This window comes from Musca domestica, unplaced genomic scaffold (genome assembly GCF_030504385.1).
Source record: "Musca domestica strain aabys unplaced genomic scaffold, Musca_domestica.polishedcontigs.V.1.1 190, whole genome shotgun sequence".
NCBI lineage: Eukaryota > Metazoa > Arthropoda > Insecta > Diptera > Muscidae > Musca > Musca domestica.
In genome coordinates this window covers 597,472-612,072 of record NW_026712246.1, presented here as the reverse complement: position 1 = coordinate 612,072, position 14,601 = coordinate 597,472, and the positions used below count along the sequence as shown (strand labels likewise).

Genomic DNA, 14,601 nt, shown 5'->3' with positions numbered 1-14,601 from the left:
GGCTATATATGCCTTATATTCCCAACTGATTTCAGATAATCGAATTTTTCGATTTTCTAACCAAAGTGGCGGTATCGGCAGGGAAACTGCATGGAAAATGCTGAATTGCACAAACACTATCCTAGCTGCGTCATTGAGGCGGGTCTTAAATGAAAGGTCTCGAGGAGTACTTTCTGGCTATATATGCATTATATTCCCAACTGATTTCAGATAATCGAATTTTATCGATTTTCTAACCAAAGTGGCGGTTTCGGTAGGGAAACTGCATGGAAAATGCTGAATTGCACAAAAACTATCCTAGCTGCGTCATTGAGGCGGGTCTTAAATGAAAGGTCTCGAGGAGTACTTTCTGGCTATATATGCCTTATATTCCCAACTGATTTCAGATAATCGAATTTTTTCGATTTTCTAACCAAAGTGGCGGTATCGGTAGGGAAACTGCATGGAAAATGCTGAATTGCACAAACACTATCCTAGCTGCGTCATTGAGGCGGGTCTTAAATGAAAGGTCTCGAGGAGTACTTTCTGGCTATATATGCATTATATTCCCAACTGATTTCAGATAATCGAATTTTTTCGATTTTCTAACCAAAGTGGCGGTTTCGGTAGGGAAACTGCATGGAAAATGCTGAATTGCACAAAAACTATCCTAGCTGCGTCATTGAGGCGGGTCTTAAATGAAAGGTCTCGAGGAGTACTTTCTGGCTATATATGCCTTATATTCCCAACTGATTTCAGATAATCGAATTTTTTCGATTTTCTAACCAAAGTGGCGGTTTCGGTAGGGAAACTCCATGGAAACATGCACAAAAACTAGTCCCCTGTTATGATCTAAATAATTACACTCGTATCCATGATCCAAAATGCATCAATAATCATAACAGTGGCAAAGTCCAAAACTGCCTCACTTACCTAGGCAAGCGAACAAGTTTGAACGTTCAGATGGAACTTGTTTGATGATTGCCTACTATAGTAGGCAATGGACAGAAGACGTTCTGGATAAACAATATGTATGAGTGTGTGTGCGAATAACGTTTCATTGTTTTTTTTTTGTTTTTTTTTTTTTGAAGAGAAGCACATCACTCAAATTTTAGTTTGTGAAGTTGCACATAGACCGTTGAAGGAGTTAATTTGGTGAAATTGATTGATTAAAAAAATGAAGAAACAAATTTGGCTATTTTCAATTTTTGCAAAAATATATTACATCGTAAAAAAAAGTGACGGGTTTAAATTAGAAGGATTTGCAAAAGGAAAATCAAATACAAAATTTTTGACTTTTTTAAAAAAAATTAATGAAATTCAAGCTGCTATTGGTATGGCCAAAACTGCAGACAACCTTAAACGACGAAAACGAGTTTATGCTCATTTTCAAACAGCGGTAAGTTGTAGTAGTTTACAGCGTTCGAAAATAAACAGTATGGTACTTGATACATCATAATATTTTTGTCAAACTTAGATCGAGTTCGGAGATGGGCAATATCGGTCCACTCCTTCTGGTACCTCCCCCGCCACATTGGTTAGAAAATCGAAAAAATTCGATTATCTGAAATCAGTTGGGAATATAAGGCATATATAGCCAGAAAGTACTCCTCGAGACCTTTCATTTAAGACCCGCCTCAATGACGCAGCTAGGATAGTTTTTGTGCAATTCAGCATTTTCCATGCAGTTTCCCTACCGAAACCGCCACTTTGGTTAGAAAATCGAAAAAATTCGAATATCTGAAATCAGTTGGGAATATAAGGCATATATGGCCAGAAAGTACTCCTCGAGACCTTTCATTTAAGACCCGCCTCAATGACGCAGCTAGGATAGTTTTTGTGCAATTCAGCATTTTCCATGCAGTTTCCCTACCGAAACCGCCACTTTGGTTAAAAAATCGAAAAAATTCGATTATCTGAAATCAGTTGGGAATTTAAGGCATATATAGCCAGAAAGTACTCCTCGAGACCTTTCATTTAAGACCCGCCTAAATGACGCAGCTAGCATAGTTTTTGTGCAATTCAGCATTTTCCATGCAGTTTCCCTACCGAAACCGCCACTTTGGTTAGAAAATCGAAAAAATTCGATTATCTGAAATCAGTTGGGAATATAAGGCATATATAGCCAGAAAGTACTCCTCGAGACCTTTCATTTAAGACCCACCTCAATGACGCAGCTAGGATAGTGTTTGTGCAATTCAGCATTTTCCATGCAGTTTCCCTACCGAAACCGCCACTTTGGTTAGAAAATCGAAAAAATTCGATTATCTGAAATCAGTTGGGAATATAAGGCATATATGGCCAGAAAGTACTCCTCGAGACCTTTCATTTAAGACCCGCCTCAATGACGCAGCTAGGATAGTTTTTGTGCAATTCAGCATTTTCCATGCAGTTTCCCTACCGAAACCGCCACTTTGGTTAGAAAATCGAAAAAATTCGATTATCTGAAATCAGTTGGGAATTTAAGGCTAATAGCCATAAAGTACTCCTCGAGACCTTTCATTTAAGACCCGCCTCAATGACGCAGCTAGGATAGTTTTTGTGCAATTCAGCATTTTCCATGCAGTTTCCCTACCGAAACCGCCACTTTGGTTAGAAAATCGAAAAAATTCGATTATCTGAAATCAGTTGGGAATATAAGGCATATATAGCCAGAAAGTACTCCTCGAGACCTTTCATTTAAGACCCCCCTCAATGACGCAGCTAGCATAGTTTTTGTGCAATTCAGCATTTTCCATGCAGTTTCCCTACCGCCAACACCACTCTGGTTATTCGTCCTCGTCGGGAAATTGTGTCATTTTCCTGTTAAATTAATTTAATTAGTTAATTTAATTTAAATTAATTTAAAAATACGTTGATTTATCCAAAAAAAAAATGGCAAAAATCATTAATATTAAAAAAAATATTTTTCAATTAACCCCTTGCGCACCAACACATTGCATTTATATTTTACAATTTATCTTCACGGGCATAGCATGACGTTGAGGTTTTACGCTTTTGCCTTTTCTGTTCTTGTTCTTGTTGTTTTCATTCATTTGTTGGTAATTTTTCTGTAGTAGCCGTTGTTGTTGTTGTCGTTGATTCTGCAGGGCCTGTTGTTGTCGTTGTTGTATGTGCTGCGTGAATATTGTTACCCTCAGGTATTCGAGTCAGTTTGGCTTAAGTCATTTTATTTCTTCAGTTTTTTTTTCTCTGAAAATAAGCCTGCAAAGAGGAGGTAGGGCACAGTGGGTAAAATAAGATATGGTCTTCCCATCTTTTAACAGAAGACTTTCCGGTGCTCTATCTATATCTTAGTCTTCTAAGAGAAGCCCTCATGATTCTCTAAGAGAAGACCTCATGATTTTCTATAAGAAGATATCCTGGTCTTCTATGAAAAGAACTCCGGGTCTTCTATGAGAAGTCCTCTTCTATGAGAAGACTTTCTTCTGGTCTTCTAAGAGAAGACCTCCTTCTGGTTTTCTATGAGAAGATCTCCAGGTGGTCTATAAGATCTCCAGGTGTTCTATGAGAAGACCTCCGGGTCTTCTATGAGAAGATTTCGAGATCTTCTATGAGAAGATTTCGAGATCTTCTATGAGAAGACCTCCAGATCTTCTTTGAGAAGACCTCCGGATCTTCCATGAGAAGACCTCCAGATCTTCTTTGAGAAGACCTCCGGGTCTTCTATGAGAAGACCTCCTGGTCTTCTATGAGAAGACCTCCTGGTCTGGTCTATGAGAAGGCCTCCTTCTGCTCTTCTAAGAGAAGATCTCCTGCTCTTCTAAGAGAAGACCTCCTGGTCTACTTTGAGAAGACCCCTATGGTCTTCTATGAGAAGACCCCCATGGTCTTCTATGAGAAGACCCCCATGGTCTTCTATGAGAAGACCCCCATGGTCTTCTATGAGAAGACCCCCATGGTTTTCTATGAGAAGACCTCCTGGTCTTCTATGAGAAGACCTCTTGGTCTTCTATGAGAATACCTCTTGGTCTTCTATGAGAATACCTCTTGGTCTTCTATGAGAAGACTTCCTGGTCTTCTGTGAGAAGATCTCCTGGTCTTCTCTGTGAGAAGACCTCCTGGTCTTCTATGAGAAGACCTCTTGGTCTTCTATGAGAATACCTCTTGGTCTTTTATGAGAATACCTCTTGGTCTTCTATGAGAAGACTTCCTGGTCTTCTGTGAGAAGATCTCCTGGTCTTCTCTGTGAGAAGACCTCCTGGTCTTCTGTGAGGAGACCTCATGGTCTTCTAAGGGAAGACCTTATGATCTTCTAAGAGAAGACCTCATGATCTTCTAAGAGAAGACCTCATGGTCTTCTGAGAGAAGACCCCATGGTCATCTAAGAGGAGACCTCATGGTCTTCTGAGAGAGGACCTCCTGGTCTTCTATAAAAACACCTCCAGCTCTTCGATAAGACGACCTCCAGCTCTTCGACAAGAAGACCTCCTGCTCTTCTATATGAAGACCTCCAGCTCTTCTATATGAAGACCTCCAGCTCTTCTATATGAAGACCTCCAGCTCTTCTATATGAAGACCTCCAGCTCTTCTATATGAAGACCTCCAGCTCTTCTATATGAAGACCTCCAGCTCTTCTATATGAAGATCACCAAATCTTCTATATGAAGACCTCCAACTCTTCTATATGAAGACCTCCAACTCTTCTATATAAAGACCTTCAGCTCTTCTATATGAAGACCTCCAGCTCTTCTATATGAAGGACTCCAGCTCTTCTGTTTGAAGACCTCCTGCTCTTCTATGAGAAGACCTCCTGCTCTTCTTTGAGAAGACCTCCTGCTCTTCTATGAGAAGACCTCCGGGTTTTCTATGAGAAGACCTCCGGGTTTTCTATGAGAAGACCTCCGGGTCTTCTATGAGAAGACCTCCGGGTCTTCTATGAGAAGACCTCCGGGTCTTCTATGAGAAGACCTTCTTCTAGTCTTCTATGAGAATACCTCTTTCTGGTCTTCTATAAGAAGACCTCCTTCTAGTCTTCTATGAGAAAACCGCCTTCTGGTCTTCTTTGAGAAGACCTCCTTCTGGTCTTCTTGGAGAAGACCTCCTGGACCTTCTGCTCTTCTTGGCAAAGACTTACTATTTTTTCTCTGAAAAGAATTTCTGTTTTCTACGAGAATTATTTCATTTCTCCGCTAAAAAATTTTCTGCTCTTCTCGGAGAATTCCTTCCGTTCTTCTCTGAAACTACCGTTTGGTAACTTTTTTAGTGAGGAATCTACTGTACAGCATTCTCCTTTTTTGATTTTTCTCCCGGTGCTGGTTGTCACCAACAACGTTGTCGTCATCTCGTCCTCAACCATATTTTGTTGTTCTTTTTTTTGTTTGTTGTTGCCGTTGTAAGTTTTGTTGTTATTGCTTCCAAAGTGTAACACCTTTTGTCATAAAGTAATTAACAACAACTTTTGGGGGTGTGAGTGGTAGGATGGGCTATATTGGCCTGGACTGGGCCGGGCCGGGCCGTGTTGCGTTGGATAGTTTGTTGGCTGGCTGGGATGGTTTGAATAGCTGCTGGATTGGGCTCAGAATAGTGATGACATAAATTACAAACAATTGCTGTGCAACCTCATCGTCGACGCTGTCGTCATTGTTACCAATTCTAGGAACCCTTTGTTGGTGTTGTTGTTGTTTTGGGTGTTGATCGCGCTATTCTGAATGTCATTGCTGTTGCTGTTGTTCATTCTTTAACGTGAAATATTTACACACTTTGAACATTTTCATTCATTCATTCTTTTAGTGGAGTTTTTTTTAAGTTCTGGCTTTTTTCGCCTGAGGCATTGTAAAGGTATGTTGTGGGTGTGTGTGTGCGGTCGGGCGGGTGTGTGGAGGTTTGTGTGCGTGTAATTCACTTTTTTCTCCTGTTGTTATTGCTTACCTTTTGTCCCTTCTTTCCTTTTTTCGTTCTTTTACGCTTTTTTTTTGTTATTGAAATGTGCAAAGCTAATTAATCTCTCTGGAGTTGTTGAAGTTATCACCTGGGGGAGGCGTGCAATGATGACAGAAGGTTGGTTGGTTGGTATGGACGGATGGATGGGTTACTGGCTAAAATAGTTGTTGGTTGTTTGGTGTTTTTTTTTTTTCTTTCATCCCTTTCCTTTGTGTGTTAATTTAATAATAATAGTTACTGTTGTTCTTGTTGCTAGTTTATTAAACAAACAAATTGTCATAATGTGTTCATTTCTTTGAACATAAATGTCAATTCCTTGTCCACTTTTTTTTGTACATTGTCCGACTAATAAATGTTGATAATAATGAATGTCCTCTTTTGGGTCTTGCTTTGGTGCTGCGATAAGTAATCGACACACATACTCATACATACTCGGTGATGTTCTGCTTGTGAATGTATGCGGTCAAGTAATTTGTGGTAATTACAAGTGTTTAACTAATTGGAATTGCCTCAAATGCCTGGGGACAAATTTTCATTAGCATTTTAACTCATTCCAATGGATTTTTATGAGCATATTAGCAGCTACGACAATAGGAGAATTGGGTTAGCGTTTTGGGGGTAAAGATAATTGGGAATTGTTGGTAAATGTTTACTCGATACTAAAAATTTACTCGACAAAAAAAATTATAGTTTTATTACATACTTATTACGATGAGTCGAAAGGATCCAAACATTAGGTTAAACAAAATAGGAATAGAAAATGTTATAAAGTATGACTCAGTTCCCGACAGATATAAAATATTTGCCTATAAACATTATTACACGTTAATAAATTGAAACAAGTAAAAAAGTTCGGCCACGCCGAACTTTGAATACCCTCCACCATTTGGAACGAATTTGGCAATTCTCAAAAACAAAAAAATCCGTTAAAAATTCTGCGAAACTAAAAAAAACGGTTATAATGTCGATTAAATCAAAATACCGAATCTCAGGAGGTACCGTTATGTGGGGGCTATACGAAGACCTGGATCTGCATAGACACTTTTCTGTCGTAAGCTGAAGTTTCCATTACGAACTTTAAATATCAAATTTTAAACAATTCTAGTGAAAAATGTTTCTAAAATCATTAAAATACAGTATATCGGGAGATACCGTTATATGGGGGCTTTACGAAGAGGTGGACCTGCACAGACAATTTTCTGTCTTAGGCTGTAGTATCCATTACGAACTTTAAATATCAAATTTGAAACAATTCCGGTGAATAAATTCGCTAAAATACAGAATATCGGGAGGTACCGTTATGTGGGTGCTATACGAAGACCTGGACCTGCACAGACAATTTTCTGTCGTAGGCTGAAGTATCCATTACGAACTTTAAATATCAAATTTGAAACAATTCTGGTGAAAAATGTCCCTAAAATAATTAAAATACCGAATATCGGGAGGTACCGTTGTATGGGGGCTCTACGAAGACGTGGACCTGCACAGACAATTTTCAATCTTAGGCTGTAGTATCCATCATGAACTTCAAACACAAAATTTGAAACAATTCCGGTGAATAAATTCGCTAAAATCAATCAAAATACCGAATATCGAGAGGTACCGTTATATGGGGGCTATACGAAGACGTGGACCTGCACAGACAATTTTCTGTCATAGGCTGTAGTATCCATCATGAACTTCAAATACAAAATTTGAAACAATTCCGGTGAATAAATTCGCTAAAATCATCAAAATATCGAATATAGGGAGGTACCGTTATATGGGGGCTATACCAAAACGTGGTTCTAAATGCCAAATTTCAATACCAAAAGTCCTGCAGACATAACATACATTTGAGCAAAATTATTATTAGTATACTTCAATTCGTTCGGAAGCTAGAGTGATTTCCACAGACGGAAAGACGACAGACGAACGGACATCGCTAAATCGACATAGAATTTTATGCTGATGAAGAATATATATACTTTGTGGGGTGTAAAATGTGTATTACAGGGTGCGATCAAAAAACTGCAACAAAGTCAAACGCCATAATTTTTAAATATCATTGAATGAAAGCAAAAAGTGTCGGAAATAGCATCAAATTTAAGAATAGGTATAGATTTGTTCGAATTGGTCACCTTTGGCAGGAATTATGGCCTTCAAACGGCCAATGAAACCGTCACACGCTGCCCGAATGTTGCTCTGCGGTATTTTGGCCCATTTCCGGCGATGCGCTTGCTTGAGGTGATCGACACTTTGGTATTTTTTAGTGCCAACCTTGCTTTTCAAAATACTCCAGACACAATAGTCCAACGAATTGGTATCCGAAGATCTTGGTGGCAATTGTGCGCTGGAAATGAAGCGAGGAACCTCATTTTGTAGCGTGCCGAGTGCGATGGTGCTATGTCCTGTTGGAATGTCCAAGGTCTGCGGCCAAAATGTTTGCGTGTCCAAAGCTTTAATACACCCTGCAGATTATTTTCACGATAATATTCGGGATTTATTCTGATGCCACGGTCGATTAATTCGAGCGGAGAGCGACCATCGGCTGTTATGGCGGCCCACACCATCATCTGCGCTTGAGTTCTGGTGGCCAACCGAAGATGCACATTTTCATCTGACCTCTTTGGCAAGTAAACAAGATCATTTTGTTTGTTTTCAAACTGCTGAACAACGAATGTTTTCTCATCGAAGCGAAGAAAACCAAATTCGGCAGTCCACCACTTTCCGCCAAGCGAAGCAACTCTTTAGCTCTTTTGAGTCTATTTTCTTTCTGTTGCGGTGTAAGTACTTGCACTTTTTGAAATTTCAATAGCTTTACCCGGAGCTCATTTTTAATTTTTTTCCTGAATGAATGATGGTACCAGACACAAAAGATTTATTCAATACAAATTCTGGAGTGCCCTAACGATAGCCTCTTGTGGTTTTCCAGCCAAATATAAATAAATCATACTATCACGCTGGAATTCCATCACGAATAACTTTTTTCAAGAAAATTCTCACCAAAATGTTTCTGTACGCTTGTAAACCCTTTAATGAGCTGTCACTTTAATAATTTTAACAGCTGTCGCACGAGTGGCTTAGAAATGACAGCAGTCTTAAATTTGTTGCTGTTTTTTCATCTTACCCTGTATGTCCCATTATCGCATACATAAAATGTCTATAGAAATATTAAGATTTTTAATGTTCGTCCCAGTCCTATTCATTGTCATTTATGAGAGATCCAATTTTTAAAAAGTTTACTTTTTATAGAGGAGTAGATGGCAGTGGTAAGATATATTTCATTCTCATTTTTATATAATATTGGTAAGAATATTTAGAAGGTCGACATTTGAAGAAAATTATTTACTTGTAGCTAATAGTAGTATTGGGATGTTGGAAATAAAACGAAGAATAAAATTAAAAATTTTCTTGGTAATGTCTTCAGAAAAAAATTTTAAAAATTCTTGAGTTATGCACTTTATGAGCTTAAAAAAATATTCTTTAAAGTTTCACGATTATTCCCCTTAAAGGGTTTTTAACAATTTTCTTAAAAAAAAGATTGTTGACCTTACAGTACTTTAAATATGGTCTGGTCTGATAAAAAATATTACGCCGTGTAAATTTTAAACTAAATCCTTTCCTACGTTCTTTAGGGTATTTAATTTTTTTTCGACAATTTTTAACTTTTTTGTACTATGCATCCTTGAACTCAATCCAAATTTGAAAAATATATTTCGATGTACAAATCATACTTTATGGCTAGAACTACTTCAAATATTCTGAAATTAATTTTGTTCAAAGAGACATATGAACTTTAGCTATTAATTTCATGAGGCATATTTCGGCCAAATCAAATGGATCAAATGTGAGAGTATAATTATCAAAAAGTCCAGGTATTCTTCTTAAGTTTCTTAATATTCATAAAATTTAAATTTTACCAATCCTTGTATGCTTTACATATTTATTTCCTATATTTTTCATTTACCAAATAATCTCAGCTGTGTCTGAACAATTCCTTATGCCGTGTAGGAATTCATTTCAATTAGAACACAAATTTTTACACCTTTAAAGCCTTTTTTCCTATCGACAAAACTCAAAATATAAGTAGCTGCTCACATGCATACACACTACAAACATATGCAAGTGCGCCTGTGTGTGTGTGTGCGGTTATTGCATGTACAGATGACAGCTGTATTGTATATAGCCATATGTAAATTGCAGAATGATATACAATTTTATATAAAAGTGTGGCATAAGAGGTGTATGACTGGTAAAGACCTTGAGCTTTATAAATGATTTACACTCGAGGAAATGTGTGGAAATGTGATCGGGAGAAAAAAGTTTCAATGATTGAGAGCTGTAAAAAATTATATGGCACCAACATATCGCAGGAAGAAATTTTATTTATAGCAGATTTAGATTTCTACGTTTTCTTTTATTCATTGAAGACATATAGAAGGCACTCGATCGCTAACAGGCATCATATCTTGGAGTTAGGCACAAGTTGCTTCCTATATAGAAGATCGTTATCTGTACAGGGTGAGATGAAAAACTGCAACCAATTTCAGACTGCTTTCATTTCTATGCCACTCCTCCGATTGTTTACAAGCGTATTGGTGAGAATTTTCCAGAAAAAAGGGATTTGTGAGGGAAGTCAAGCGTGATAGTGTGATTTCTTTATATTTGGCTGGAAAACCACAAGTGGCTATCGTTAGAGTACTCCAGCATTTAAATGTGAATAAATCTTTTGTGTCTCGTACCATCGCTCGTTACCGTGATACTGGTAACGTAGCCCGACGTCAAGGAAGTGGACGAAAGAAAGCTGCAACATCAGCAGAAATGGTTCGAAAATCAAAGAAGCGACTTGATCGAAACCCGCGTCGCAGTGGCCGAAAAATGGCTCGTGAGCTGAACATACCACAATATTCCATTCGGCAAATATTGAAAAATGAGTTCGGGGTAAAGCCATTGAAATTCTAAAAAGCGCAAGAACCTACACCGCAACAGAAAGATAATAGACTCAAAAGAGCTAAAGAGCTGCTTCGCTTGGCCGAAAGTGGTGAACTGCCGAATTTGGTTTTCTCCGATGAGAAAACATTCGTTGTCCAGCAGTTTGTAAAAAATTATCGTATTACTTGCCAAAGAGGTCAGCTGAAAATGTGCACCTTCGGTTGACCACCAGAACTCAAGTGCCGGCCATAATGATGGTGTGGGCCGACATAACAGCCTATTGTCGCTCTTCGCGAGTATTAATCGACCATGGCATCAGAAAAAATGCCGAATATTATGACAAAAATATTCTGGAGGGTGTATTAAAGCCTCGGGCATTCAAAAAGTTTGTCCGCAGACCTTGGACATTCCACCCAAAAATGGTTACAAAATGAGGTTCCTCGTTTCATTTTCAGCGCGCAATGACTACCAAAATCACCGGATACCAATCCGTTGGACTATTGTGTCTGGAGTATTTTGGAAAGTAGGGTTGGCACTAAAAATTTCAAAGTGTCGATCACCTCAAGCAAGAGCAACATTCGGGCATCGTGTGACGGTTTCATTGGCCGTTTAAAGGTCATAATTCGTGCCAAAGGTGTCCAATTCGAACAAATCGAAACTTTTTCTAAAATTTGATGCTATTTCCGATTTTTTTTGCTTTCATTCAATGAAATTAAGAAATTATGGCGTTTGACTTTGTTGCAGTTTTTTCATCTCACCTTGTATACGTCTTTTAATTCGTAGAACCCCTGTATGAGGTACATGATCTCTTATAGGCAGCAGAACATCATAAGTAAAAAGAGAGACAAATTCTATCCTAAACAGGAGATCTGTATATTTAATTTAATTTTTTTTTCAAAGAAAGGCCCATCGACTGACCAAGCTATTAATTGAAAGAGACTTAAATCCTGTTCAAAATGTTCTGTCAGTATAATATCTAGCAATGATTACATGTCAACAATAAAATCCTTAAGAAAGCCTTCTTATTTATGGAAGTCCTATACAATTTCTCCCATTAAAACCGTTTTTGTAGATTCCTGTAGAAGGTCACCCATTTAATTTTTCTCCGAGCGTATTTATTCTCATTTCAGTTATGTGTATAGGGCTGCTATTGCTGGCAAGCAGGTTAAAAGCAAAAATGTATGCATGTGGGTCAATGTCATTCGACTAAAGTGACACATTATTCAAGCCAATACTTAATTGACGGAACTTACAAAAGAATTTGCGCAGTAAAGAAATACCAACCAACAACCGAACGAAGGAAAGTATTAAAGGAAATGCCAAGAAAAACAAAAAACATTCAACAAAAAACAAAGAAGTGATTAAACAGTTGTAATTTTTCTTGTTGCTGTTGTTGTTGTTGTTTTTATTTGTTGTTAAAGACGACGACGAAGACGAAGGTTTAATTACCCAATGTATGACAGCTGAAGTTGAATATGGAGTGAAAAATTGCAAAAATAGCAACATGCAAATGTCTGTAGAGGAGGGGGAAAATCCTACAAGAACAGGAAGTGGATTATACTTTGGTTTATTAATAGGTATCCACGTTATATGGGAGGAGAGTAGGTCTGTGGATGGTAAAGTATTTGAAGAAGACTTATGGAACGCGAGGACATCACACATAATATATAAGATTAAAAAAAAAACTTCTAACTATAAAAAACTTATGGAACGTCCTCTATCTACGTCCGATATATCCCATCTTCACACCATATCTTGTGTTATCAAAAATATTGCGATGAGTGAAACATGAAAAGAATCTTGTGCTTATTTCGTATTTTGTGTCAAGTTTTAAAATAATTGGCTACATATTTCGCATTTTTTGAGCTCCATGGTCATTCAAAATGAAGGGAGGTACAAGAAGGAGTGGATCGATATCTAGCATCTAATCACTAAAATGAATGTGTGAAATATGAGGAGAATCGTATGCTTATGAGTGGCTTAGAAATGACAGCAGTCTGAAGTTGGTTTCAGATTTTTTTTCACTCCACGTTTGGAGTTTTTGTCTTTGAAATAATATTTTGAAAAAATCCACGTTTGGAGTTTTTGTCTTTGAAATAATATTTTGAAAAAATCCACGTTTGGAGTTTTTGTCTTTGAAATAATATTTTGAAAAAATCCACGTTTGTTGGTCCTGGAAACATATTTCGTTAGAATTTCACGTTCGTTCATCCTTGAAAAAATATTTTTTTTCAAATTCCACATTCGTTGGTCTTTGAAAAAATATTTTTTCTAAATTCCGCGTTCGTTGATCCTTGAAAAAATATTTTAAAAATAATCCAGGTTTTTTGGTCTTTCAGTCCTTGAAATAATATTTTGAAAAAAGCCAATATTCTTATTCATTGGAACTTGAAAAAAATATTTTGAAAAAATTGACGATTGATGGTTAAAAAAATATTTTGAAAAAATCCATGTTTGTTGGTCAGTTGGTCGTTGAATTTTTTTAATATTCACGTTTGAAAAAATCCAATATTTTTAGTCATTGAAAAAAAATGTAATTCCACGTCTGTTGGGATTTGAAAGATATTTTATAAAAATCCACGTTTTTTGTCCTTAAAAAAAATATTTTGAAAAAATACACGTTTGTAAGTCTGTTGGTCCTTGAAAAAATATTTGGAAAAAATCCAAGTTTGGTGGTCTCTTGGTCCTTGAAATAATATTTTGAAAAATCCAATATTCATACTTAAAAAAATATATTTTTTTTCAAATTCCACGTTTTTTGGTATTTTAAAAAATATATTTTTTTAAATTCCACGTTTTTTGGTATTTGAAAAAATATTTTTTTTTTCAAATTCCACGTTTTTTGGTATTTGAAAAAATATTTTTTTTTTCAAATCCACGTTTGTTGGTACTTGGTATTTTGAAAAAAAAAATCAACGTTTGTTTATCCTTGAAAAATATTTTGAAAAAAATCCAAGTTTCTTGATCTATTGTTCCTTAAAATAATATTTTTAAAACATCCAGGATGACGAAAGCCCTTGAAAATAAAGTGTTTTAAAATTTCACGTGTGTTAGTCCTTGGAAAACATTTTGTTGGTCCTTGAAAACATATTTTAAAAAAATTTACATCTTTTGATCTGCTGGCCTGAAGTAAATCTTAAACATTCACTTATGTTGGTCATTTGTTACTTGAAAAATATTCGTACGAATATTTTAACAAAATCTTGAAAAATTCCCGATTAAATCCACAAAAAATTCTTTAAAAATCCACTATCTCTGACTTACATTTTTTTCTTTCTCTTTACAGTTTTACACACATCAGCGAGTTTAGCGTTAAATGAAAGTTGGGATCCGGATGTCAGGTAAAGTATGAATTCATTTAGTGTTACCAAAGTCATAATAACCCTTTCTTTCTTCTTACCCACAGAGACGACATGGAAATGATGTTAAATAAAATAGTTCCCGAAGGATTACCCTATAGGCATTCATGTGAAGGTCCTGATGATATGGTGAGTTGTTTTCACCTCTCTTTTGTTATATACATTCATTAACACTGGTTTTTCTTGTATTTCAGCCTGCCCATGTGAAAGCCTGCTTTCTCGGCAGTTCATTGACAATCCCCATAACGGATGGTAAATTATCCCTTGGCACTTGGCAGGGTGTTTGGCTATGCGAGCATCGTGATCAGGCCGGTTCACGAAAATTGGTGATAACATTAAGCGGGTGTCCGAGAGAAACGGCACGCAGTCCCCTATCACCGGTGTCACCAATTGCCTCCACATCCAGTTAGGGAAGGCCTCGCTCCACCCGTGATAGTCGGTAATCGCGGGGGAGCGACAATAATGA

General features: G+C 37.0%; 1 protein-coding gene across 1 annotated transcript in view; it reads left to right on the top strand.

The window, feature by feature from the left end:
- LOC131802065 (UPF0047 protein YjbQ-like) overlaps positions 1–14,557 on the top strand; it is a 58,127-nt gene extending 43,570 nt beyond the window's left edge. The window contains exons 2-4 of the mRNA XM_059121415.1: positions 14,063–14,117; positions 14,183–14,264; positions 14,330–14,557. Of these exons, the coding sequence (XP_058977398.1) occupies positions 14,063–14,117; positions 14,183–14,264; positions 14,330–14,545 (353 nt within the window). The 3' untranslated portion in view covers positions 14,546–14,557. The remainder of the gene's footprint in view (positions 1–14,062; positions 14,118–14,182; positions 14,265–14,329) is intronic.
- The last annotated feature ends 44 nt before the right edge of the window (positions 14,558–14,601 follow it).